This window comes from Aythya marila (genome assembly GCF_965140915.1).
Source record: "Aythya marila genome assembly, chromosome: 2".
NCBI classification, from domain to species: domain Eukaryota; kingdom Metazoa; phylum Chordata; class Aves; order Anseriformes; family Anatidae; genus Aythya; species Aythya marila.
The window spans coordinates 115,341,534-115,366,202 of NC_139043.1; the positions used below are offsets into that span (position 1 = coordinate 115,341,534).

The 24,669-nt window shown below is 40.1% G+C and overlaps 1 protein-coding gene across 11 annotated transcripts in view; it reads left to right on the forward strand.

Moving 5' to 3' along the window:
* Window positions 1-24,669, forward strand: part of ZNF521 (zinc finger protein 521) — a 233,394-nt gene that overhangs the window by 3,159 nt on the left and 205,566 nt on the right. For 6 of the 11 annotated variants that reach the window (XR_014317007.1, XR_014317008.1, XM_082754443.1 and 3 more), the window contains exons 3-4: window positions 15,501-15,560; window positions 21,130-21,309. Coding sequence is in view for 9 of the 11 variants with exons in the window: in XM_082754443.1 (XP_082610569.1) it covers window positions 15,501-15,560; window positions 21,130-21,309 (240 nt within the window). In the remaining 2 variants the exon portion in view is untranslated. Of the gene's footprint in view, window positions 1-14,403; window positions 14,467-15,500; window positions 15,561-21,129; window positions 21,310-24,669 lie in introns of all 11 variants that reach the window. The other 5 variants (XM_082754445.1, XM_082754449.1, XM_082754450.1 and 2 more) reach the window with 2 other exon arrangements.

Below are 24,669 nucleotides of genomic sequence, written 5' to 3' on the forward strand. Positions count from 1 at the left end.
CCGTAAAAATGATCCCACCATGAAAGTTCTGGTGGTGGGGCGCGCGTTTATGTCCCAGGCTTCCCGGGGAGGATTTATTTACATGCACGGAGGAGTTTTAGAGCCAGTAGGAGAGCGACCAATTAGCTGTATATGCAGAAAGATGCTGGGAAACTTTATCTGAAGGGTGCTCCTAGACCTCCAAGACTCTCAGTGCAGAGGGATGGACGGGCAGAATTAACTGGCAGAGAGAGAGAATTGTTCTGCTATAGACACTGGACGTGTTTCACTCGTGGGTATTTATTTGCTAGTTGTGCTACAGAGAGGTTTGTTTCGGGTGCCTTCCTCTGAACATCCTGCTTAAATTAAAACGAGGGATACCGCTTCCATTTTATGTAGAGGTATGGGCTTTGCCTCCCTTGCGTACCAGTGGTTTCAGAGTCCCTAAAATGAGAAAACAGCAACATTGTCTGATTCAGATGGAGTAGCCTGGATGTGCTGACAATAAACTACTGGCTGAAGGAAACCGCTTGATGCTCAGGATAGAGATGCTACAAATTTCTCCACAGCACCTTATTTACTGTTTTCCAACTAAAAAGAGGCAGTAAATCAATCATCATCTGTAATTATTGCTGCAGTAATTACCTTTGGGAAGTAGGTTATCATTCTTGGTGGCCTTTGTTCAAATATCTTTTTCATTTTCCCCGTGTTATTTTTCTTGAATCGTGTCCATTTTTGAGTGGATTAATAGTATTCCGACAGCAGCCTGATTGTAAGATTTCTGGAAGGGCTGGTAATGTGATTCATCTGAGAAGTTCAAAAATGCTTGTGTAGTCGTGGCATTTAAATTCATTGATAAGGGTCTGGCCATCAGTTGCTACATCTTCATTTTTAGTGAACAAACAAAAGCTGTGAGTAATGTCGCAAGGAGAATTTCAACTGCAGCCCTAATGTAGGATTTATTTAAATTTCGTATTTCTTAAGTATTACTTATTTAGTCGGTACAAAATATAGTTCTACGGTTTAAAAATAAACAGTATTTTAAATAGCTTCTCTGAAAAACTATTCTTTGAATGTATGTTAATGAGCTATTTAAACTCATGAGTGCTGTTTCACATCTAAATAAAATATGGAGTTACACATTACATTTCCAATTTGTCATCTACTTAGCAGCCCTTTCTGGGGGGAAGATATAAGAGATATTTTTGATATGTCTGTCACTTTTGATAACTTAATTTGAAACTTATATCTTAGGGGAATAGCGATACAAGGCAGGTAAATACATTAAAACAAAATGACAATTGAGTTTTTTATATTGAATGCATGAAACTAATGTTCATCTGAAATGGTGGGTGTTCAGAACTTGCTAATGACTAAATTCCTTCTATTTTTTGAAAATATTCTTCTGCTGAATTACCCTGGTTTCTGTTTACAGTTCTTCTCTTTCCTTTCCTATTTCTTCCCCCTTCCTCCCCTCCATTCTTTCTCTTGGTTTGTTGCCAACTGTGGTCCGAGCATCCCCCAACTCTTTCTGATGATTACATCGCAGAAAAAAAGGCATGGCGAGCACTAGATAAGCCCTCTACAATTTAGAAATAATACAAAGATCTATCTAAGGAAAAATAAGATAGTAATTACTTTCTGTAAAAAGCAGCATTTCTTACAAATATACTGCATGGCTGTGGCAAAAATGAGTGAGAAAGAGAGTAAATAATTTAACTTTCTGAAAAACTGCAATTTGAATATACGACTTTAGGAAGAGGGAATAAAAGTTCAACTGCCAGGTTCTTTTAGGCAGAAGATCGGTTGCATCAAACTCAGCAGTCCTGACCTATATTTCATTTTATGGATTAATTTACCACGTTTCCTTGGCTAGTTTTTGAAGGGGGGGGAAAAAAAGCAAATCTATTAGGTATCATTGGTCTGATCCAAATCACCTAAGACACATACACTTGGCGGGGGGGGGGGGGGGGGGGGAAGAAAAGCAGGTGGGGAAAGGTAAGTCAGAGGCAGATACTGGTGTGTGAGCCCCAGAACAGGCACCATGCAAATGCAGGGTGTGGAAGGAGGGCGATGGGTACGGCTCCTTAAATTCGCCTCCCCGAGGGGCAGCGGCATTCCCCAAATACAGCCATGCTGGGGACCCCCTGAGATGGGAAAGCGAGGGAGGGAGGAAGAGCAGCTCACTTGGATCTTGTTTAACTTGGCCATTTGAATGGTAAAACCTTTTCTGTGACTTGGCATGCTTTGTAGAGATCACGCTTAGGTTAGGGGCCCCCACCCCTTTTGGTTTATGGGGTTTTTAGTTTGGGGAGGGTGTGAAGTTTTCCCTTTACCCTTACTAAGGGCTTTTGGTGAGAAACTTTCTGCTTTGCAGCAAATCAGAGTTAGAAAAACAGTCACTTGTGAAGTGAAAGAGTTATTCTTTATACAAACCTGAATGAAAATGTAGCCCTGCTAAATTTTAAACCCAGGTTTCTCTAAGCTCAAGTCAGGTAATACTCATTATGCTAAAGTCACCCATGAAAAATCACTGAAACTGTAGGTGTTAGATAAGCCATCCCAAGGAAACTGGAACATCCCCACAGATTTCATAGAAACACTGATCTTTGAAAGTGATCTTATTTTTTTTTTCCTTTAAAAATGTTGTTATTACTTCAAAGTATTTTCCTTTTTTGCTTGCTGTAATTTTGTATCCCACATCTGACTGTAGAAATAAAATTACCGAGTGTTAGTTCCTAGAAAGATGAGAAGGAAAAAAGTATCTGCTCTATTTTGCAAATCTATACTCTGCTTAAAGAAGGCTTGTGTCTCGAAATATTTTGGCGAGCCCGGAGTGTCTCTTAAAGTTGTTCCCTGTCTTTAAGCAAAGCTGGGTACTCTGTCCATCCGGGCTGAATTTACAACTGCGCCTCAATTTATGCGGAGTGCTGGTGGACTGAGTAAATGTAGCTGTGTCTTAATGTGACTTGTTTTCTCATCATAAATTCAAAGCTGAAGGCTGTTTCCCATACCAGAGGTGCAGGTGGTGTGGTGTAGTATTGAGGAAGGTAAAACAGCAGCGGATTAAAATACAAATCTTAATAGCAACAATAGTTTGGAGAGAATTTGACATTCAGATCCCCTTCAGGCAGTAGCCTTTACGTTTCTGTATATCAGCAAACATTTTGAATGCTTATTTCCAACCCCAACCAGCTTCTAAATTACATGGACTAGACTCTAAAGTCATTAGATTGTCTGCTGATTAGACTACAATCAATCCACCATAAACAAAAACAGCAATTAGCATTGGCATGATTTCTGTGAACCTGTCTTAAAAGTTCCAGTGTTACCAGTCCAAAGAACTTTTTCTGAACGGGTCAGTTTCAGGGGCTCTGTTATTTTGGCATCATCATTTTGTAGGGAGGGAACAAAAAATTCATAAGATTCCATTTGGCCTGAAAAGCAAAAACATCTGTTTGATGCATGAGTGTGTTGCTGGCTTCTATTTGGCCATCCAAAAAAGGGCAAAAAATAAGATTTTGAACATAAAAGAGTACATGAAAAAGCAAATTACAAAAGGGATTTAAGATTAGCATCTTTTTATAATGCAGGCTATTTATAGTCTTCTCTTCTGACATGACAAAGCATGCCCCCGCTCCTTTATATATATATATATAAATAAAAAAAAAAGTAACAACAAAAACATCACTAACCTTTAGTAATTTTCATTGACTTTGGCAATGCATAGTGATATTGACTGTCTTGATTAGCTTTAGGATTACAGTAATGCTACCCAGTCATTCTGGGGGCCAGCATGGGTTTTATTGACCACCAACGTCCACTTAGGAACAGGTCCTATATTAGGAGTGACCATCTCCACAGCTGCCGGTTGTGCTGCTAGTGAAAAAAGTGAAAACTTGTTGCAAAGATCCTATTGAGAGGTTTAGAAATGTTGCCTGTTTGGTTAGGTTTGATTTTGTTTTCCCTAGCTGCTGTTAACTTGGGTAACAAGGGAAGTTGTCAGTGCGGAGGCACTTACCTAACGTGTGGGATAACGTTATCTGCCATGATCTGAGATGTCTTGAAAGGCTTTATGTTGCTCCCTAATTCACTCGGTCTAAATTACAGCGGGTCTAATAGTTCTTATTTCTTTGTTCTGCAACACATTTTTCAGTATTTAGAAACTCACGCATTTTGGAAAAAATAAAAATTCCTTTTCTGTGTTTGTAAATGAGGAAAGGATCTAGAAGAATTGTTATCATTTTATGTAGACCAGATGGATTTGTGTGTTTGTTTGTTTTTCCTGTGTAAAACTCTGAAAATAAGCTAGGCGGAGGTGGTCTATTTGTTGTTGTTAATTGATTAAAATATAGTATAAATGTTGATACACCTTAACACAGACCTCTTATCATCTTTTCTCAGATGTATTTTAAGGTTTCCATTGGTTCCTGTAGAGCTTCTCGAGGTCTAAATCAGTCCCACTGAGGGGTAGGAAGCTGCTCTATTTCACTTAAATCAGAATCATGGCATATATTATACATGTATGGATGTATATATGTCTTTCTCTGAAGGGACAGCACACAGATCTGTGAAGAACTGGGCCTCCTTTATTTGGTGCTGTGAAAACATAGATGTCTGTTTTCAAATATATTTTGCAATGCTGTTACTAGAAAAGCATTCCAGTTGCTCAGTCGTTCTCTTTACAGATGTCCGATAGCACAAGGGAAGATTTTAAATACTTCTAAATTATAATGCAACACTTGGCGGAGGATTCTGACAAAAAAAAAAAAAAAAAAAAAAAAAGAAGAAGAACATGCAAGATTCAAAAGAGGTAGCGAGGTTTGTTTTTGTATTAATTTCAGTTTTAGACAACTTGGGCTCTATTTCACCTCAAGTAGGAGCAATTATGCTAGTTTAGCAATTATTAGAGATGAAAGAAATTCTGTTATATACAGCTCCCCTAAACTTCACTAGCTTTAGTTTTAGCTAGGATAATGATCAAGGAATACTTAGCCATATGCCTAGGGACTACGCTATAGCAAAAAATATAGGGCTGATCTTGGGGGTATCCTTATTACAACATGTTATAATTAACATTTTAATTCAGCCCTTCTGCTTTCCAAAAAATCTGCTTTGTGCTCTTCTGTGCTTTATGTTCTTCTGAAAGATTGCAAAAAATCCCCCATATCCAGTGGAAAGGTTTTTAAACCAGGACTGTCGTCCTCCCGTATTTACATTACCAGTTAAATGTTCACGCTTTTTTTTTTTTTTTTTTTTAACTTCAGAGTTAGTTTCAAACACTTTTTTTTTTTTTTTTTTTTTTTTTCCCCCTGTACTGCATAATTATTGAGGAAAGAATGTAGAAGAGTTTTTTCCTCCTTTTTTTTTGTGATTTGGTCTAGGTTGTCCGTGTTCTTCAAGTATGCATAGGGCTGAGCATTTGGGGTTTTCCTTTAACTACAGTGATGCTGTGTATGTTATACTCCAACTTCTTTTTTTTTTTTTTCTTTTCTTTTCCTTTTTTTTTTTTTTTTAAATACAATTGGATCTATATAATGTGTATTCAAAAGGTTTGTAGGATTGTTACTTATTGATTCTGTACTAATAGTGCTCGATGGAGTTTTAGATTTTGGGAGGATGTGTTTTCCTTGTTTGTTTGTTTTTTGTTTGTTTCTCTTTTTTATCAAGGGACCAAGCCAGAGAGGTGGGTTTTGAGTGTTTAATCTGATACTTTCACTTTTAAATGCAGGTACAGTTAGGTACAATTTTTCTCTTTATGGTTAGAGTTTTTAGTCCTTTGAGCATTTTTTAAAGTCATCTATAGATCTGTTGGTATAGAGACCCCTCCACCCCACTGCCTTTGTTTTTTAAAGTGGTAGGGGCTTATTATGATCCTTTAAAAGTAAAGGATCTGTAGCCAGCTAGTCTTCTTACAAATTTGGAAATGGCAATCATGAGTTAAACATCCCCTTGGCTGAAGCTGAACACATTTATGCCCTAAGGACAGACGGCCAGGATGCTGATAATGAGGGTATCGGTGTTCTCCCTCTTCCCAAACTCCATTTAGCACAGCTTATTCACTCATGCAAGACAATCACCTGGAGCAGGACTTTTGCCCTTCCTATGGAGCAGGAAGTGCAAAATCTCTCTCCTGGTTTGTCAGACAGACACTCGGTATTTTCACGTGAGTGTGGAAAAGCTACGGCATTTTAAAATCTAAATGTCTTGGGTTCACTTCACAATAGATGGCTTTTGTATGCAATTCCCAAAAGTCGGTATGCCCCCACTATTCTTAGGTTGTGTTTTGCCAGGAAAATATATTTCAGATGATGAACTCCCGGATAATTGATTTGTGGAGTTTGATTTTCTGTTGTTCGCTTCTTTTGCTGACTATCAAGTTCAGCTCCATGAATGACGCGTGAACTTCTCAAAAGGAACTTTAAAAACAAAGCCATGATACCTGCTGTGCCGCTGGACCAGATGATGTGATGGAGTGAGGCAGTGTCCTTGGGAGGACGAGGCTGTGCTTCGACCAACAAAACTTTCTCTGGGGCTGAGTTATGATGGCTGTTTTCTTCTCCAGGCAGAGTCAAGTGAATTTCTAACTTTGACAGTGGCAGTAGGAAGGGGGAGGGGGCGGGGAAGTTAATTATTTTCCACCTCCAAAGAATACAATTGCAAGGAAGGAACTTTCTGATTCACTGGTTCCAGGACAACAGGATGTCAAGAGCCATGCCTGATGTAGCATTTTCACTCTGAAGATGGGAGGAGGAACCGGATTGCTGCTGGTCTGCGCGTGCGACTGCTGGGAAGGGGTTGGGTTCTGTGGTTTAGAAAGGGCTTGAGCATAGGAAAAGGTTCGTTTTGTAATTTCTAGTGAATCTGTTGGGTAGAAGATGTGCCAGATACAAACGTAAATCAATGAAGAAAGGTCAGAAAGCTGTAAAGGCTTTCCTGCTGCAGTACTGGATATTCTGGTGCCTGGCTGCCTCGTGAAATAGTCATTGTGCTCCAGGTGCTTGGATTCTTTGTACAAGTCATTGGCAGGATAGGGGCTTATGAATGTTGTTGAGTAGCAGCTACCCTAGGGAGACAGCATGACATACTAGGGAAGAAGTGTGTCTTAGCTCCCCCTGTTCTAGACATGGGTATCTTACTGCAATTGGATGTCTCCTAGTCTGCAGTCACTAGTCCAATGCTGCTGTTGGAGGCAGGGGACAGGTCGTTCCTTTTTTCCCAAAACAGGAGGAACCAAGGAGTTGTGCTACTCTTCCTGTCCCCATACCAAAAAGAGGGAATCATTTGCTCAGCTGGGACGTGAGAGATGAGATTCTGTTCTGTGCTTTGCCTAGGAGTGCTTGAATCTGGTATCTCGCAGGGAGTACATCAGTTATTACACAGCAACGTAGTGTGCTGTGAGTGTGAGTGGCCCTTCTTATTTTTATCAGTGGCATTCCCCTCTTCAGAAGTGCAACTGAGTATTTGTTGGACAAGAGTGTGGGGAGGAGTGTTCACACACAAGACCCGTATCTCCAGTGGTTTGAGTACCAACAAAGAAGGAGGAGACCTAGGTCCCAGTCTGCCAAGTGCCTATCATAGTAATATTAATGTTGAATTATTTCAGTGAAACTGGAACCAGAGTCCAGTTTTCTCCCTTCCCAGGTGGTGTCCTGACCACAAGGATATCATATTGGGCTAATTCACCCTCATTCTTGTTCAGTGAATGTCGTAGATGAGGTATGGCAGCTCAACAGCAATGAATGAGTGCACCTCAAGTCTGAGGGCAAGTGCTCTTTTCTAGGAAGAGTACAAATCCTTCTGACAGAGAAGAAAGTTGAGCATCTGCCACCCACATCCTGGCTGAGTGATCTAACCGGTGGGTGTGGGCAAGAGGGGGAAAGGAAGAGGCATCGCAGCCCACACGTTTTCTGCTAGTACCTTGTAGCTACCAAGCAAGGGTATGCGAGCTCTCAAGAAAAACCTATGAGACTGCATTAAAGCCAGGGAAGACAGGACAATACTTATTTTTCTAGCCAGCTGCAGTGGGGCTTTGGTTTAATTTAAATCCTGATCTGCACGGCACTGAGAAAGCCCAGACAATAAAAAACATAGGTACTGCTTCTAAGCTCTGTTGCGGATATGGACCAGTGTGGTGTTGCAGCTGATGGAAAGTGATCAAGAACAGAGCAGAGAGTTTTAGGAATCAAAACCAGATCTATAAAACCATGGTACAAAATAAACATAGATCTCTGTTAAATCAGGGATAATCTCAATTGAAAGGAGGTGTATTTTGACTTGGATAGATGTGTGTCGGTAGGAAATAGAGCCAAAGCACGAAGCTGTGTTTTACTTTTGGCATTAGAATGGTGTCACATGGCCCCAGCTCCTCAAAATAAGTGCCTCATGTTAGGCACATAAATGAATGGCTTGACTTTCAGAGGTCGTGGTCGGCTACAGTAACCTTTACAGCAGGTCCTCATATCCCTTCCTTTGATCTTCCATCTTCAGAGTTGTGTAACATTGGCCTGTCCAATTGTTCTCTCTTATGGAGCTTAGGCTTTTGCAGGCAGTTTAATGAATGTCTTGTTTTCTAAGCACAGTTGGAAATACAGGGCTGTAGGAATAGCAGAAATTTGCGGCTATGTCTCTCTGAGAGAGTAAGAAAGCTTAGGTGACGTGTAGCTTCAATATACTGAATTTCTTTTAAAGCATTCCTTCAAGTACTGGGTTTGGTAATTGGGCTTAAAGTTTATCTTAGCCTCCTGATTTGTGTCTTTCCTCAAAGGGACTGGACATCCACAGTCACCTTGTCAAAACTGGAGGCAGAGTGCTCAGTTCAAGACAGTCAGGACAGCTGAAAGCCTGCACCCCAGTACTAAGGTTTGCCTCCCAGAGAGCCTTCCTCTCACTTTGCTAAATCTCACCATGATCCTGAATTTGACTCCAAGGTCCATAATCATCTGTTACATTGCACAACAGAATCTTAGGGATGTCTGGAATTTACTTGAGGTTTATAAAAAAGCTTTAAGATTCTTCGGAGGAAAGTATTTTGTAAAATGCATCATCCTGTTACTAGTTTACTTTAAACAACAAAAATGCGAGTATGTGTGGATGTGGCTTGTTACAGGGTACGTTTTTAGGGAGGCAGTTAGCAGTCTGAGCAGGGTTAATCAGTTGTCTACCTCAGCTGTCTAGAAAAAGATATCCCCCCATCCCCCGCTTTGGGGTTTCTGTAGGATTCTCCCTCTGCTGCAAGAAAGTGTCTTCTGCCTCTTCTGCCCATGATGTTATGTAAACCGGGCAGCTTTAGGCTGTGACGTTTGGGTGCTGTCATCCTCCTGATCAAGGGCTCAAAGAATATCCAAAGGATTTCTTAAGAATAATTTCTTTCCAGTTAAGCCTGTTCATTTATTTATTTATTTATTTATTTTAATGTTTATGTGCTGCCTAGGAAAATAGTTCATTTTAGCAGAAGAATAATATTTTCCAACCACTGCAATCTAATTGGTAACTCCTAATTCAGTCTTTCTACAAGGATGACATGGGGGCGGAGGGGGGGAAGCTCAGGGTAGGGATAGGCTATAGAGAGGATTAAAAATATGAATGCTATGAGGGGCTTTGTCTTCTGGAAGAAGCAAATGCAAGAAAAAAAATGCTTTATATAACAGGAATTTTTTAAGGCAAATAATCATTTCCAGGTATTAAGAGAATACTGTTACAATGCGGGGGCGGTGGGGGGAATTGGAAAAGGGGTAGGTCACAGCACAACGCAAACCAAATCAGGAATGCAAATGTTCATCTGTACAATTAACAGGATTTGTGTGTGCTTGTGGCTACACACACAGCTAATTTTCAGTAGAGTTCTGAAATGTAGATATCTGAAGTGTTAATATGCAAATACACTTCTTCCAGCTCTTCTCTCACTAAACACATTGGGTACATGGACATTTGGGAGTCAAAATAGCAATTGAGTTTCTGGGTAGTAGCAATAAAAAGGCATTGATTCTGAGTGATGCTGTCTGGAAAATAATACTTTGAGTACTTCTGAACTTTTATGAATGCCAGCTACCCTTAAAGGACATTACAAAATGGCCTGAAATTGTTGCAAAGTTGCGGGATTTGTGGCCAGGCATGAGGGCACGTGCTGGTGTGGGTCGGCCAGAAGAGTCTAAAGGCTGAGCCTTAACGCACTGGTGGTACCCGGGGAGAGAAGAAAGCAGAGGAAGGTGTAGCCTTAGCAGGTGGTGCATTGGCATGTGTGCCTGCATTTAATGCCGCTCTGTAACATCCTTAATTTCAGTTTTGTATCCTGGCTGAACCCTTACGGAGCTGTATTTCCACAGCACGTTACTGCAAAGTGTGAGACATCTTCAAAATCCATTGAATTTAATAGAGTTAGAGGATGCTCAGCATCTCCAGTAACAGGCTCCTAAATTTGCCTTCTGCCTGTGTGATTAATCGATCTAATCATACGTAATATCTACCTATACATGGTGGCAGTATGAATGGCCTCCTCGTTTTTATGTGGCCGGGAGGAGGGGGGAGAAGAAAAGTGGAGAGACTTCCAGAAATTACAGTAATTTGTAGGTACTGAAATAATGGCACACACGTTTTATTTCTGTTCTGTCTGGGTAACTCGGTAAATTGTGTATTGATTATGCTAATACAGCTAGTGTCTCTATTACTTGTCTGCAGAAATTATTCAAACATGTAGATAGAAGATGCACTTGGCAAAGTTACTGTCCTAAGAAAAAGGCTCTTCTGCGAGATGGCTTTAAATTGAATTACTAATCATATGCTAATGGCAATTTATGGATTAGGTATTGAATTATAGGAAATGCTAAGTGCAGGTTAAAAATACATATTCCAAACTCTGTATCCCTGACAATCTCAGTTGCTCTATTAGGTTTATTTTCACATCTTTCAAGGAATATGTTTTAGGAAGGGATGAAATCAATAGCAATCTATTTTTATAGTTTATTTTGGGATATGTGGCTTCTCCTGCTTTGTTTAACAGGCTGAAAGGATAGCTCAGACATTTGGGAAAGTTTTTTTTTTTTTTTTTTTTTTTTTTTAATTTATCAACCCCCCCAGACTGGAAGAAAATAGACCTTTTCCAATTATCTTTTGCTTTTATTTCATAATGGTTTGTAATAGATCTGAAGCTCTAAATCTTAGCCAGAGTTTTCCAAAAGGCTTCCCTTTAGTGAAAACATCCTTTTTCACATTTCTAATTTTGTCCATTTCTTTTCCATACAAGGGTTTTCCCAGGCATCAGCCAGAAATGACTTGTGCTCTTCCTTAGGGTGCTAAAGCTGCAGATTAACTCTTCAGTGAAGGGTTAGTCAGTAGAATATGAATGAGATTCTGCAGGCTAGGAAATCTGTATACATTTTGTACTAAGTTTATAAGATAATCTCCCTCCTCTACATGCTAACCATGTGTCCCAGGAAGAGACTGTAAGGAAAAGGGGTGAAATCCTCACTGATCAGCAGGTGTTGCTGTGGAGCAGTTAGGAGATTATCTCTATTTTTAGGATCTCTATATGAAAGTCCCCAGGGGTTTTCCTCACTGAACTGTCCTTGATGGGACTACTTGATTTAAGTTTATTTCTCCTTTAGAATGAGGAGTTGGTCTTATTGTTGATGTTCACCAGCCTAAGCACGAGTGATGCTCTGAACTGAAGCCAGGGTTTGCCTTGGATACTGGTTGTACCAGGGCTGAAATGTCCCAACCTTTCACATAGATACAGCTTCAGTTTAGAGAGATGTTTTTGCAGTAAAATTTGAAAAACTGGTATCTTTCCAAACCACAAGCTTTTATAATAAGAGATAGAGTTGACATGCTGGAATTTGTTTCCCCTATTGAGATTTTCTTTAAAAAAAAAAATCACTTAAGAAATGTGGTGCCACAGTTTTTTGTGGTAATCTGGTCTTTTAAAAAATGTTAGTATTCGGGTTTCTTGTTTGTTTTGTTTTTCAAAAGTTACACTGTGAAAATATGTGGTAGGGACTTGATATTTTGTTTCAAGGAAGAGGTAGTCAATCACAAAATGTTTCTACAGCTAACAAAACAGGTGACCTGTGGTCGGAAGCAGGGAATTGTAAGGAGTAAGGACAAGGGATATTGCTGCTTTTGTGACAACGTTATTTCAAGTGTATCTGGAAGGGCTATTCAGCAGGAACATCACTTATTCATAGTCCGGATTCATAAGCTATTGTTCTTGTTTCCTGAGGCCTCTCCTTTTATTAGTATTCTATCACTTTGTTATCTAGAATTTATCTTATGCTAGGATGTGCTAAATGCTGTACTGAAGATGATACCCATATGCACAATTACAGTCCTAGAGTATCAGTAATTTTGACGTTTGAATTAATAGTAGTGCATACATGCTACTGTTTTATTTGCATATCATCCTCGTGGGTTTTTTTTAGTTACATTCCACGCTAGCATTAGAGCAATGTTTTTGGTTAGTAACATTTAAAGTGTATTACTGTATAGGCTTTGTTTAAAGTTGCCTTCATCTCCTGAAAGAAAATGGTATAGGTAATGCTTCAGGGATGGTAATGCCAGCTGTATGTCATGCTGCTTCTCACACTCAGGCGAGTTTAACAGTGGCACGAGAGCTAAATAGTACTGAAGTTTTCAGAGTCTTGTTGTGGAAAGGCATAAAGTGCTAATTGGGAGCTCTGATGCTACCAGCTGAACCTTTCTTAATGTAACAGCTACCCGTGGTGGCTGTAAGGATGATCGGACTTAAAGAAGGGAAAAGGAGATGCTGTTGTGTAGATGGGTTGTGCTAATGCAAACATTTCCCTTCTTCTGTCGATTTTGTGGGGTGGCTTTTTTATTCTTTTTACCATATTTCCCCCTAAGTGAGGTTTAATTTTCGTGACAAATACGTGACTCTCACTGAGTATTATTAGCAAGTCTTTGTGCCGTGGCCTGTTGTGACCTACTTGATTCTTTTGTGACTCAGAATTCTTAAAGAGCTCGATTTAGAAAGATGCTAAGCCCAAAGTTACCTGCTCTGACACTTGTCTCCAATTTTTAGTGTAATAAAGACATAGCCTTTGTCAAAAGCAAACCTCATCTCTCTCAGAATTTTCATATCCCTAAATAGTGGGGAAGTTTTAATCACTTGATTTCACAAGGTGTATACTGGCACATTTTTTGAGTTACAGTTACAAAACCGTACATGGGAACAATTTGTTAGGCAGTATCCATGTGGGGTGGGGTTCTTTGCTTAATTTTATTTTCATTTTAAGCCCTACAAATGGTTGGTATACCCACCCGTCAGTAGTGCAAAGCCGACCACGTATTGGTGTGCAGTCACTTCTCGCTAGCAGCGAGAGGTCCAGGTACTGCGGCTGCTGCAGGGGATGCTCAGCACAGAGCAGCAGCAGGGATGCACTCCCGCATTTCAGTTTGCATACGCCTCTAAGTGGAGATCCACTTGAAAGAAGCAGGCTCTGTTTACTTCTCAACAGATAGCGTACGGTTTTGAAGTTTCCCACTTGTGAGTCAGTTCTCGAGAAGTTCGTGTTTGGGCTTCTCAGGTCCATCTTGAGACTTGAAAAATGTTAAGAGTTTCTAAATTGCTGTTTTGGACTGAGTTCAGACTTAAGGCATGTATCGTGGCTGAGAATTTCATTGATAAATAATGGCTATGTTTACAACTTTGGCTGTGGTTGATGGGTATGACTGATGACTAAGCTGAGTTGACTCCTTGGGGGTGGAACGATAGACTCTTGCTTGCACTTCTAGAGCTTGCTCTGGAGGTGATTTTTTTGTTTTGTTTGTTTGTTTGTTTTTAAATAAATCCACAGCGGGTGGTGGGCATAATTGGGGACAGGTTGGGCTGCTTCAGAGTTTGCACTGGGGCCTTTGAGGGGGGTCACAAAAGGCTTCTTTTATTATTATTATTATTATTTTTATTGTCCTCTAGTTGTATTCATTATATTTCTTCCTGTATTAATAAGTCTATTGATCTGTGCCGTCCTACTGAAAAATCTGTTTAGCTTAGCTTGAGTTTGACCACGTGTTCCTCGAAGCTGTCCTTTTCATGAGCTTCTCCCATTGCTCTCTTTGTCTGACCGTTTTCCTTTAGCTTTGAGGACTGCTGGGATGAATGCTTCAGCATAACAAAGAAAAACATACAGTATTATCAGGACTGAAGTACTGGTAGCTTCGTGGCTGCAAAACAGGAGTTCAAGTGAAACAGTCAGCTCATAAAATCTTATTTTGTGAAATATTTGACTGACTCTGGGGCCTGGGAAGCTTTATTAGGTCGCTGCTGATGAGAAGAGTGTGCTTACGAGGCACAGCTCTGGGATAGAGAGAGATTGTTTAGAGTCCTTCAGAAATTGTGCTTGACTCTTATGTATTTCGGGTTCCTCGTATCCGAAGAGTGTCCTTATGAAAACTGGTGTTTTTTTCTAGAAACCCAGATTCTAGAAACAACCAATTGTATGAAGCCTTGGGGTTGGCGGAGGAGGAAAAGAGGTACTTGTGGAGTGTGTATACATATCTCTTCTTTTGAATATATGCCTAGATTTAAATGTGTTGTAATCTGTTGTCCCAAGAACCAGGAAAAAGCCCCCAAATCTTTGCATTTTAACTCAGTTTGCATGATGATTTTTTGAGGCCTAAATTCATGGAAGCGGAAATACTGTAGAAGTGCAGTCTTTCCCCTTTCAGCTTTTTCCCCTGTGGAGGGAGAAAGAATTCTTTTCTCTCTGCTGCTCCCTAGCTCAAAGACCTCAGTCTTTGGGAGAATGAAAAGGAAATGGTTCTGCCTTTTAGCTCTTCCCTTACTTTTATTTGGGAGAGTCAATCTTACTTAGGCATCATATCAGAGCATACCAGAACAGCTCTCTAATTTTTCAAAATAGCAGCAGAATGGCTGTTGTTAGGTTCACTTTGGCCCAACAAGTTTTGAATAGTGAATCTGACAAAAATTGTATTGTTTTTAGTTCCTCTGCTCTGGAAAGCTGTGAGCCAAGGGAAAGATGCTGGCATGGTGTATACAGTAAAACAGCATGGGGTTAGTTCTCCTTTGCAAGGCTGTCTGCACTGCTGAGATGCTTGCTACTGAATATAGGATTATTATTATTATTTTTTTAAAGCTTATGTATGAATTAGCACATACACCTCTCCCGTCTGCCAGGAGAAGGCTTTCTCTTATCCGTGTGGAGCGAGTGAGCAGACTCTTAAAGCCCAGAATTATTCTCTCATTTAGTTCCATAACCAAATACAGTAGAGTCTGTTGAAGACACGTATCCCAGAGGAAATTTGATTTGTTTTTTAAGGCATGAAACCTATTTGGTCACTCTGCTCCCAGATATGTAGCTTCCATAAAGCAGCGCATTCTGTTTGCACTTTGCAGTGGACCTGTGTCAGCTTTTCTTGGCTGTGTTGTACAAGCATTACTGGCTTTCAGAACTGAAGCTGGTGTAAAGATGCTTGGAACACTTCAGCTACCTGCCTAACATTTTTGTTTTGTTTTGTTTTTGTTTTGTTTACTTTTTTTCTGACAGTAGAAGAAAATGAAACAGAGGACCAGCAGGCAGGTGTGGGACACACAGCCGCACAAACTGGTAATGCTGAATTCCTTCGTTAGTGCTTGCTTACTGTTTGACAGCAGTGTGAGGGATGATTTTTCTTATCGGGGTGATTTTTTGTAAAGCCTGTGTTCTTCCTCCTCCCTTTCAGCTTAGAATACATTTTTGGGGCTCACCATGGAGAGTAGCATTTATCTCCCTTCACCTTTCAGTTCCTGAGAATTAGAAATTCTGCCTTTTGCAGCTCAGGCAACTGATGGTGAGATGTTTTGAAAAGTCCAGCATGCTTTTCTTGTTGTTGTTGTTATAAATAATCCTCCTCTACATCCCCCACATTAAAACCCAGCCTATGCCATTTCAGATGAACTTGAATTTTCATTCCATATCAAGTATTTTCATGTCTGTAAAATATGTGGCTAGGGGTCATTTCTTACGTGTTTGTTTGTATAACTCCTTACCAGTCAGGGATCCTCAATTTGAACTTAGTGGATTTGGGTGGACAAAGCTTGTGTTTGAGTTAGGATCACGGGATATGTATCATTAATAATCATGAAGAAATAATTGTTAATTCCCTATAACAAGGAGGGCTCTTCTTTCTAAATTTGATTCTGGGAGTTCAAGGAGTACTTTGCTTTTGTCTTTGGTACCGATTCTACAGGGTTTTACCTGGGGAGCAGCACTGACTCATATGAATAGTCCCATTCATCCAGCTGAGGTCACCTTTTGGAGTAAGGGCTTAAGCCTTAAGGCTGTTCCTAGAAGGCTATCTGTCCCTGACTGTGCCTAGGTAACTTGTTTGAAAACAGGTGGAGTTATTCCTCTCAGGAAGGAGGAGGCAGTTGGTTTCATTTTTGGCTAGGACACGTTTGTGTCTTGTGGGTTTGTGCTTGGTGCCTTTCAGGGGTTCTAGTAGCTCTGCGTGTAAACCGTATTGTTTAAAAAAAGGAAATAAAAGTGAGAGAGTGCTCTGCTTTTTGAATGGAAAATTTCTCAAACTCTTCTGAATGTACTAATGTCTCCACTTAGCTATCTGCACACTTGGGAGGGGGGAAAAAAAGCAAACTTGTACTACTATAAATACATGAAGTTGAAGAAATAAAGAACTGAGAAACTGAAAGTGGAGGTCAATATGACGAGGAATGGTTGCTTTTCTGCATTTTTTCTTAAACTAATTCTCAGTGGTTAAGTCATCTTGCTAGTTATTTATTTCCCGTCGTGTCCTGGGTTCTCTGTCTGTTTCTAGGTGAAATTTAAAGTTTTATTTTTCTCCATAGCAAGAATGCGATACCGATGTGAAAAACAAAAACCCTTCTGATACAGTGCGCAGTACAGAAGGCCCACACTGTATACACGCTGCCAGAAGTTTTTATAGTAATACTTTGTATCTAAGCTCTGGCTCTAACCATTAAATGTGCTTTTTATAGAGTACCAAGTTATAAATGTAGTGCAGCTACGGCATATTAATCTTACTGCAGAGATTTAATGAGGCAGTTGTTTTGCGATGGACACTATTGGGAGCAGAGAGCGACAGAGTTTTACTTTACCACTGAGCTGAAGAAATATTCCTTGCCTGGTAATAATTATAACCACATGATCTTAGTTTTCCTTTCTTTTGCCAGCACTTTTCCATGCAGAAGTGGCTTGGAAGGAGGTCTACTGCAAGGCAGTGAAATGGGTTGGAAAGTAGGCTGTTTTCTTGGTAGTTTGATGTTTTACTTGTGATTAGCTATGGATCCTTGTAGCATAGGCAGAAATATGTAAGATGAGTTTCAAGAATACAGATAGTCTTTGCCAGTCCACTGAGATGGCTTTTAGATATTCATTACTTTTACTTGACTTTTATATGGGTTATAAAAAGTAAATGTGGTGAAACCTCATTTTTACATGGACAGAATAGAATTTCTGCTGGTTGGCCTTAAACCGCTCCCATACTTGAAATTAATTGAAGTCCATGGCTTTATTGCCTCCAACACTTTTAAGCCAATGCAATTTTTCATTTTCCCCAAAGTTGCAGTTTTATTAGACCAAGTTACAGCAATAACATCCCTTAGGAGGAGGAGGAGGAAGGGATAGGGCGAGCCACCTGCCAGGGAACATAGTAATGAGAAAATCACGCTTCTTTTAATTTCCATTTATAAATAATGTTAACATAATCGGTAACAGAAGACAACTGTTCTTTTTCTCCTTCTTCTTATTTGTTTTTCTGGAAGTGCCTTAATAGGCTGAATTTATTTCTGTTCCGAAAATGTAGCCCTTCTTTCCATACTAGATAATTTTAAATTATATCTGCAGATGGAGCCGGTGTGTGCATTGTTGCTGATGCGCATTGAAAAAATTCAGTTGGGCTCTGAATTAGGGCCGGGAAGCCTCTGGAAATGACAGTGGCATTTGCAGATGTTGGGAAAGGTAATCCTACTATCAAGCCAGTCTTGGCTGACGGAATTGTGTTTGTGGTAGTTGCAGATGCTGGGGAGAAGGAAATGTGGGAGATGAATGGCATTTGCCCTGAAGTCTGTGTGTGCGCATGAGGTTTAAACAGGAGGCTACGGAGAAAATATAGATGAATGCGTATTGAATTTATAAAATGTGTTTTATTCCATGCTCTCAACAGAGGATCTCAAATAAGGCGGCTTATCCTCATTTTAACGAGCCAGTTAGGGTTAGACTAACTCATGATGGAAGACATTTGTTGCTGTAACAGAAAAGCAATCTATTCACAAAGTGTATAAATGGTATTTTCTCTCTTGAAATACCTTCTGATTTTTGTGGTGCCATCTTTTCATGGAAGTGGCTCACAGTGGAAATGCGTTCATTGAGAGGGGCTGAGACTGCCAGAACTCGTTTCACAAAGCTGTTGTAGGCTAAACTCGAACCTAGGTCCCAGAGGGTCCCACTTAAGTGTTGACCTAAAAACAAATGTGCCAGTTGGCTCCAGCATGTATTCTAAAGTTGCAGCAGAAGGGAATAAGCTTGACTGACTTCTGTCCCTGTAGAGTTTATATCTGCAAATGCAGAAGGAGAAGCAAAACATTTATTAGTCTTAAAATGATTCTAATTTTAATAACTGGTCTCTCAGTAGGAAGCTTTAAATTGAGCGATTCTTTTGGCTTTTGTGCACTAAGGGGTGCGTGTGTGCATACGTGTGTGTGTGTGTTGCTGAATTCTGTAAAGTGTAAGCGTTTCTGAATAATAAGTCTGGAGAATTCCCTCCCCTCCCTTTTCTTTCCTTCAGCATTGTACTTAAAGCAGAGTCAGACACTACCCTTATTTTAAAACAAACAGGTCTGTAAACTTTATGTGCAGCATTTAAATACTCGTGTTAAAATTCAGACCCAGTGCCCACATTTCCCTGAGTGCTGTCAGTTTTATGAGATGAAACTGGGAGCTCGAGCTGAGCAACTAATAGTATGCGATGCGCACGTGCTGCCTTCCAACAAGTGTTTAATGATGTTGGGTCAGTTTGCAACAGTTAAGACAATTATTTCTTTTTCTGTACTGCATATAACTTGGTGGTCTTTGAAGCACTTTCATTAATCTTGCAAAATATCTTGGAAAATGTAGTTGCAGTGTAAGTTATTTAGATTCGTATACAGCATTTAAAAATAGATAAAATGCCATGGAATCCTTCTGCTTGATTAGCATCCTTTTTTTTTTTTTTTTTTTTTTTTCCTTTGTAAATGTGCAGATTACTCCTTTATTTGGAAATAGCTGCCCAAGTTGAAGTTTTCCCTCTTGCAAGAACCTCGTGAATGTCACACAGAAATCATACTCTGGGTGTAGGCAGGGCTTTTGCGCAGCAAATGTATTTTTGCCTTCAGAATGTGTTTTTTATTTTTGAAAATTAGTCTGTTTTCCCTGTGTAACACAACTCCTTCAAAAATAAATTCCGCCCTTTACCCCTGTCAAAGAAATTCCTCAGTTTTGATCACGAGCCACGCAGCATGAGGAAGACTTCCTGACACGGGTCAGTTCCAGTTTCTGCAGTTTCTGCTCGCGGGTCCGTCTGTATGTGAACCGTCGAAGGGCAAGGGTGCAGTGGTGTGGACTGAAGGATGGAGGAGGAAGATGAGAGCCCCGACCTTTGTTGTGGGCAGCCGGAGTGGCTGCACTTCGTGCATGGTGGCAGATACACAGACGGCTGTGCCTGCATCACTGTAGGGTTCTGGCAGAGGATTTAAGAGTGGTTTTGAGTGGTATTCCCCTCCTCCTCACCCCTTCCTGGTTCTACTTAGGGTTTGGTGTTAGCACGTTGTAGCTACTCCTCTGTCATGTAATTGTTTGTGATCCTAATCAATTGCGGTGCTGGACAAAGCGGGTATGCAGGCACCACCTCGCCGTTGCTGCGGACAAGGAGCCTGCTCCTGGTTAGTCACCCGCTTGGCTAAAGAGCGTGACGTCTTAAAAGGCACTTGCACAATCTCCTGTTATTATATGAGTTTATCCTTGCTTGCTAAAATGACTCGTTTTGTCTCAGCTCTCTCAAATATCTGAAAGGAAAAACAAGGCGGCCAGAGTAGAGAAGGGAAAAGTGGTGAAACACTTGCATTCCTCTTGCTGGAATGTACACAACCATTTTTCTTCTGCGTTTCACTTGTTGTGCTGTGGTTCCCAAGGAAAAACAAAGTTAAGTGCCAGCTTGCTTTATTAGGGAAGACAGCTTGTTTTATTTCTGTCTTTTGAAGGAAGTCTTTAGTGAAGTGGGCAAAAAGTCAGGAGTAGTTAAAGCTGCACCATTCCTAGGAGGAGGAGGAGGAGGTGGAGGAGGAGGGAAGTTCTCGACTTGGCATTATCTCCCTTTGCACTGGCCATTGGCAGAACTGTAGCGGTGCGGTGAGCAGCGTGGCTTCTCCATGTGCAGGGGATGCGGGTGGGTGCCTTTCTTCCAGCTCAGAAGCATCAGCTGGGCTCAGGATGCTTCTCCGAGCTATCTCACTATCCCCAAACTGCTTGTTAACGTGTCAGACAAACCTCTCCTTGTGCACTGCTTGCGTGTTAAAGTAGCTACTTCCCAGTTTTCCATGATCAGGCAAATGCAGGAACTTCACTGGGCTTGTCTTAAGTCATAGGCGAGTTTTGTTTGCTTCAAATAGCATAGTGATGGAGTATTGGAGTGGGTTGTGAAATCAAGATTAATTTCATGTTTATGTAAATCAAATTTGTTAGTCTCTTAATTCTGGTAATTTCCTGTGAAATGCTGTAGTTAACAGTGAAAAGAAGTTCCTGCACACTCATTGATTTGATTTTTTCTTTTCATTGAAAACTAATTGCATAGGTGGTTTATCCTTTTGTACAGTGATCAAAGCCACTTCGGTAGCTCTGATAAAATTGACAAACTTAACACTGAAGCATGGAAGAATTGCTTGAGTGAGAAGTAGTGCTGCGTTTGTGAGTGCAGAAGAGAAAGTCTCCTTTCATCGAGATTAGAAAAAAAAATAAAAAAAATACTCCTTTGCTTATTTAGCAATAAAATCTACAGCGTTCTGCGGGCTTATGCCAAATGTGTTTCTTCTCATCATTACCTCAAGAACCTGTCTTGATTTTTTTTCTTTCTTTTTAAAGGTGTTCTGCTTAGATGCCTGAAGTCATGGTCTTGATTTTCTTTCAGACCCTAACTGTAAACTAGAAGACAAGGCAGAAGATGGAGAAGTGCTAGACTGTAAGAAAAGGCCGGATGAAGGGGAGGAGTTAGAAGAAGAAGCTGTGCACAGCTGTGACAGCTGCCTCCAGGTGTTTGAGTCACTGAGTGATATCACAGAACACAAGATTAATCAATGTCAACTGACAGGTAAACAATACTTATCACTTCGTGGCTTCTTGCACTGTTCTATTTCTGCTTCCTATTTTCTGTTTCTGATCTCCCTCTTCTTTCTCAGTTATTTTATTCCTGCTCTTGAATGCTTGGGTGAGACCTTTTATAAACGGATTCTGGGATGGTGTTATACTGTAAATAGGGCACTATAAATTTTCTTCATACTGAAGGATGTATGGATAATTACTGCATTGTTACTTTAAATAAAATGCGTTTTAGCTGTCTGTGTCCCAGGCTGCTGTGTGAATTTTCTAGATTTATACTGTACAGCTTTCCATACTTTGCTTATATGCCTATTTTCCAAAGTCACTTGTGAATACAGAGGGTATTTCTAAGAGGAGTTTAAGTACAGTTGCATAATGGATGAATTTACTCCGTGGCACGTTGTAGATGTGGACTGGATATTGCTTTAGTCTAATATGCTAACTTCAAATAATTGTACAGTAATCAGTAACTAAACGTAGAGAGGAATTAAGCAAATTGTTAGAGGAGAAAAATTAAATCTGTTTTAGTCAAGGAGCAAAACTGAGTGCTGATCAAATACTGCTGAGCTGAGTACAGCTGTGTGAATAGACCTGTAGCCAACCGGAGTTGCTCACTGAAATGATTCTAGACAGCTCTCTCACCTACAAAATCATATGAGATCTGCTGAATTTTGCTCTTTAGATTTAGTAGTTCTTTTGATGGTATGCACCATAGGTCCAAACAGACTCAATATCAGTAGAAAGACATTTTTGATTTTTATTAGATGGTAGTTTAGTATTAGCCAATACAGTGTAAAATGCATTAATTTTGCAGCGCTGTTATGTTAAAAACCTTTCTTTATTATGAAGTTATAAACCAGGAAAGCCACCTTTCCCTTTTTGGAATGCTTTAAGAAAGTGTGCCTGCACTCATGTTTGGAGAGCTTTCTGGGTTATTTTGGTTCCAGTAGATCCTTAGGCTAGGTCCTGGCAGGATGACATAAAAATCAAGTAGCAGTACTGCTCCTGAGAATAAAGTGTGAAAAGAAGGTGACTGGGAGAGGAATAAGTGGGCAGGAGCAGAAGAGCAGTTGACAAAGTAATGTGAATTTGCCAAATGGTTTTAATTCCAACTTCAGGTCACAGAAGATGAAAATCTGCAGCAGCAAGAAATGTTTACTTTTATTAATATATTGTTTTGCCTTTTCTTGCTTTCAAAATGTTCTAACTTCAGATACAGACAGCTCAGCCATTCTGTAATCACTCCTATGAACCTCCATAATGTATTTGTCTATATCGCTCATGGTTTCAGGCAGTATGGATGTTCTTTGTTGACTTAAAACAACAAAACTTTTTACATTACTTATTCCTTTTGTTCATATCTGTATTTTTTGCTCTTTCTATTTTGAAAAATTAGTGGTTTTGGCTTGTCTCTTCTTTCCCTCTTGCAGAAGGCCTTCCCTCTACCCTCATCCTCTGTGTCTCTTCTTTCCTACCTCAGATCCCATTTATTCATCCACATTTTTTTCCGCCTTGATGTGATGTGGCTGTTTCTTCTTCCTGGTTAGTTAGTTACTGCTCTCCCTCCATAGCAAAAGCCTGATTTCTTCTACTGAGTGGGTTCTCTGCTTTAATGCTGCAATCAGGATGCACTGAACAGTGCTTGCACGGTTGGATTGGGAAACAACAAAAAAAAGGGAAGAGGGAGCAGTAAGTAGGAAGAGACCTGGAGCACTGCTCCTGAGCACATCAGTTCTTGCTGAATTGCAATGCTAAATGAGGGTGAAAACAAGTACACCAGATTAGTTAATCTGAGGTACACATGGGAACATGGGAAAAGATGTATAGTATCAGAGGGTAGGGGAATGAAAAGGAATCTTGAAGGAAAGTAAGTCCCTAAAAATACCTTTTTTTTTTTTTTTTCCAAGTAAACTTGTGGTAGGGAATGGGTAGAGATCAGACTGTTTGAAAGCTAATGAAGTGAATAAAAACATAAACTGCATATGCTTCTTGGCTAAAAACAAAACAAAACAAACAAAAAAAAACTAAAATTCAACTCTTAAAAAAAAAAAAAAAAAAAGTACTACCATGGAGTGGCAGTTGCACCTTCTTTTCTCATCAGTCTTCTGAAGCACGGGGGTGTTAGATAATTGCTTTGGTTCTCTCCTTTTGGAGGAGTCTCTGTGAAACTAGTAGACACCCTAAGCTATTTTTCTGTCATTGTTTTGTTAATGAAGGCAAAGAAGTTTACCAAAATTGAATTTCTTTAATGAAATTCTGTTTGGGTTAGCTGTGTCCTCTGTGGAGGAGGACAGAGTGTACCATCCATCCTGATGTATGATCTTTCCAATTTGGGCCTCATCTCAGGTGCTGAAGGGTCACCTGGACTATTTAGAAAGTTTCCCATTTATTTAAAAATGCCAGGGCTGTCAGCCTCTGAGGTTCACATTTGAGTTCTGAAGCCCTCCATACTCTGATTTTTCAGATGGCTGAGCAAGCTGCCACTTGTCTGGATTTTACTGAGCTTTGGAGGTGCTCTATGAGATGCTTAGGGAACTGCACTGCAAGAATTTATGAACTGTGCATGTTGACCCAGTTGTAGGGTCATTTTCCATACAGTTATACTGGGAAAATCAACAATTACATTGACGGAACAAACAGGAAGGCAGAACAATGGCTTAAGACACCCTTCAGTAAATCCCTGGAGTGTAAAACATGAGAGCTGACTGCCATAGTGTCTTGACTGCCCCTAATTCTACCAGCCTTGTAATGTGCTTGAGAATGGGGCTTGCCACTGTAGGTTCTCCAATTGATACTGGGGCTTCTAGTTTTAGCATCTGAAAATGTTAGATGTGTTCTTCTGAAGCTCTGACACTTCAGGGGAAGGAATGAAATTGCTTTGTTGAATCTTCATTTCACACTCTCAACAAAAGACATGAATGGGGAAAGCAGAGCTGGTTTATTAAACAGTGTCCCCAGTCTCTCAGTGTCAGTCCACCCCCACCTATTCAGAGCATACTGGAAGATGAGAGTTACTTGCAACTCTGTGAGATCTACCTCTTAGGATCTTGAATTGCTGCCCTCTTGCAGATTTTGTCAAAGGAGAAGAAAAAAAGTTCTCCCCAACTGGTTCCTTCCTGTAATCTGTTGTTTGAATTGAACTCATGTTCTTTTTCTAGAGGAGGGCATAGCTGCTCTTTTATTCTAATGTGTGTGCTATTGATCTTTTCAATTTGGGTCTCATCCAATATCCATTGAAGTCAATGAAAAGGTTCCCATTGACTTCAGTGGGGGATGGAGTAGGTCCTTCATGAGCTATTTAGTAATATTTCTTTGCTATCATCTGAAATTCTTGTACTAAAGCTTTCTCTGA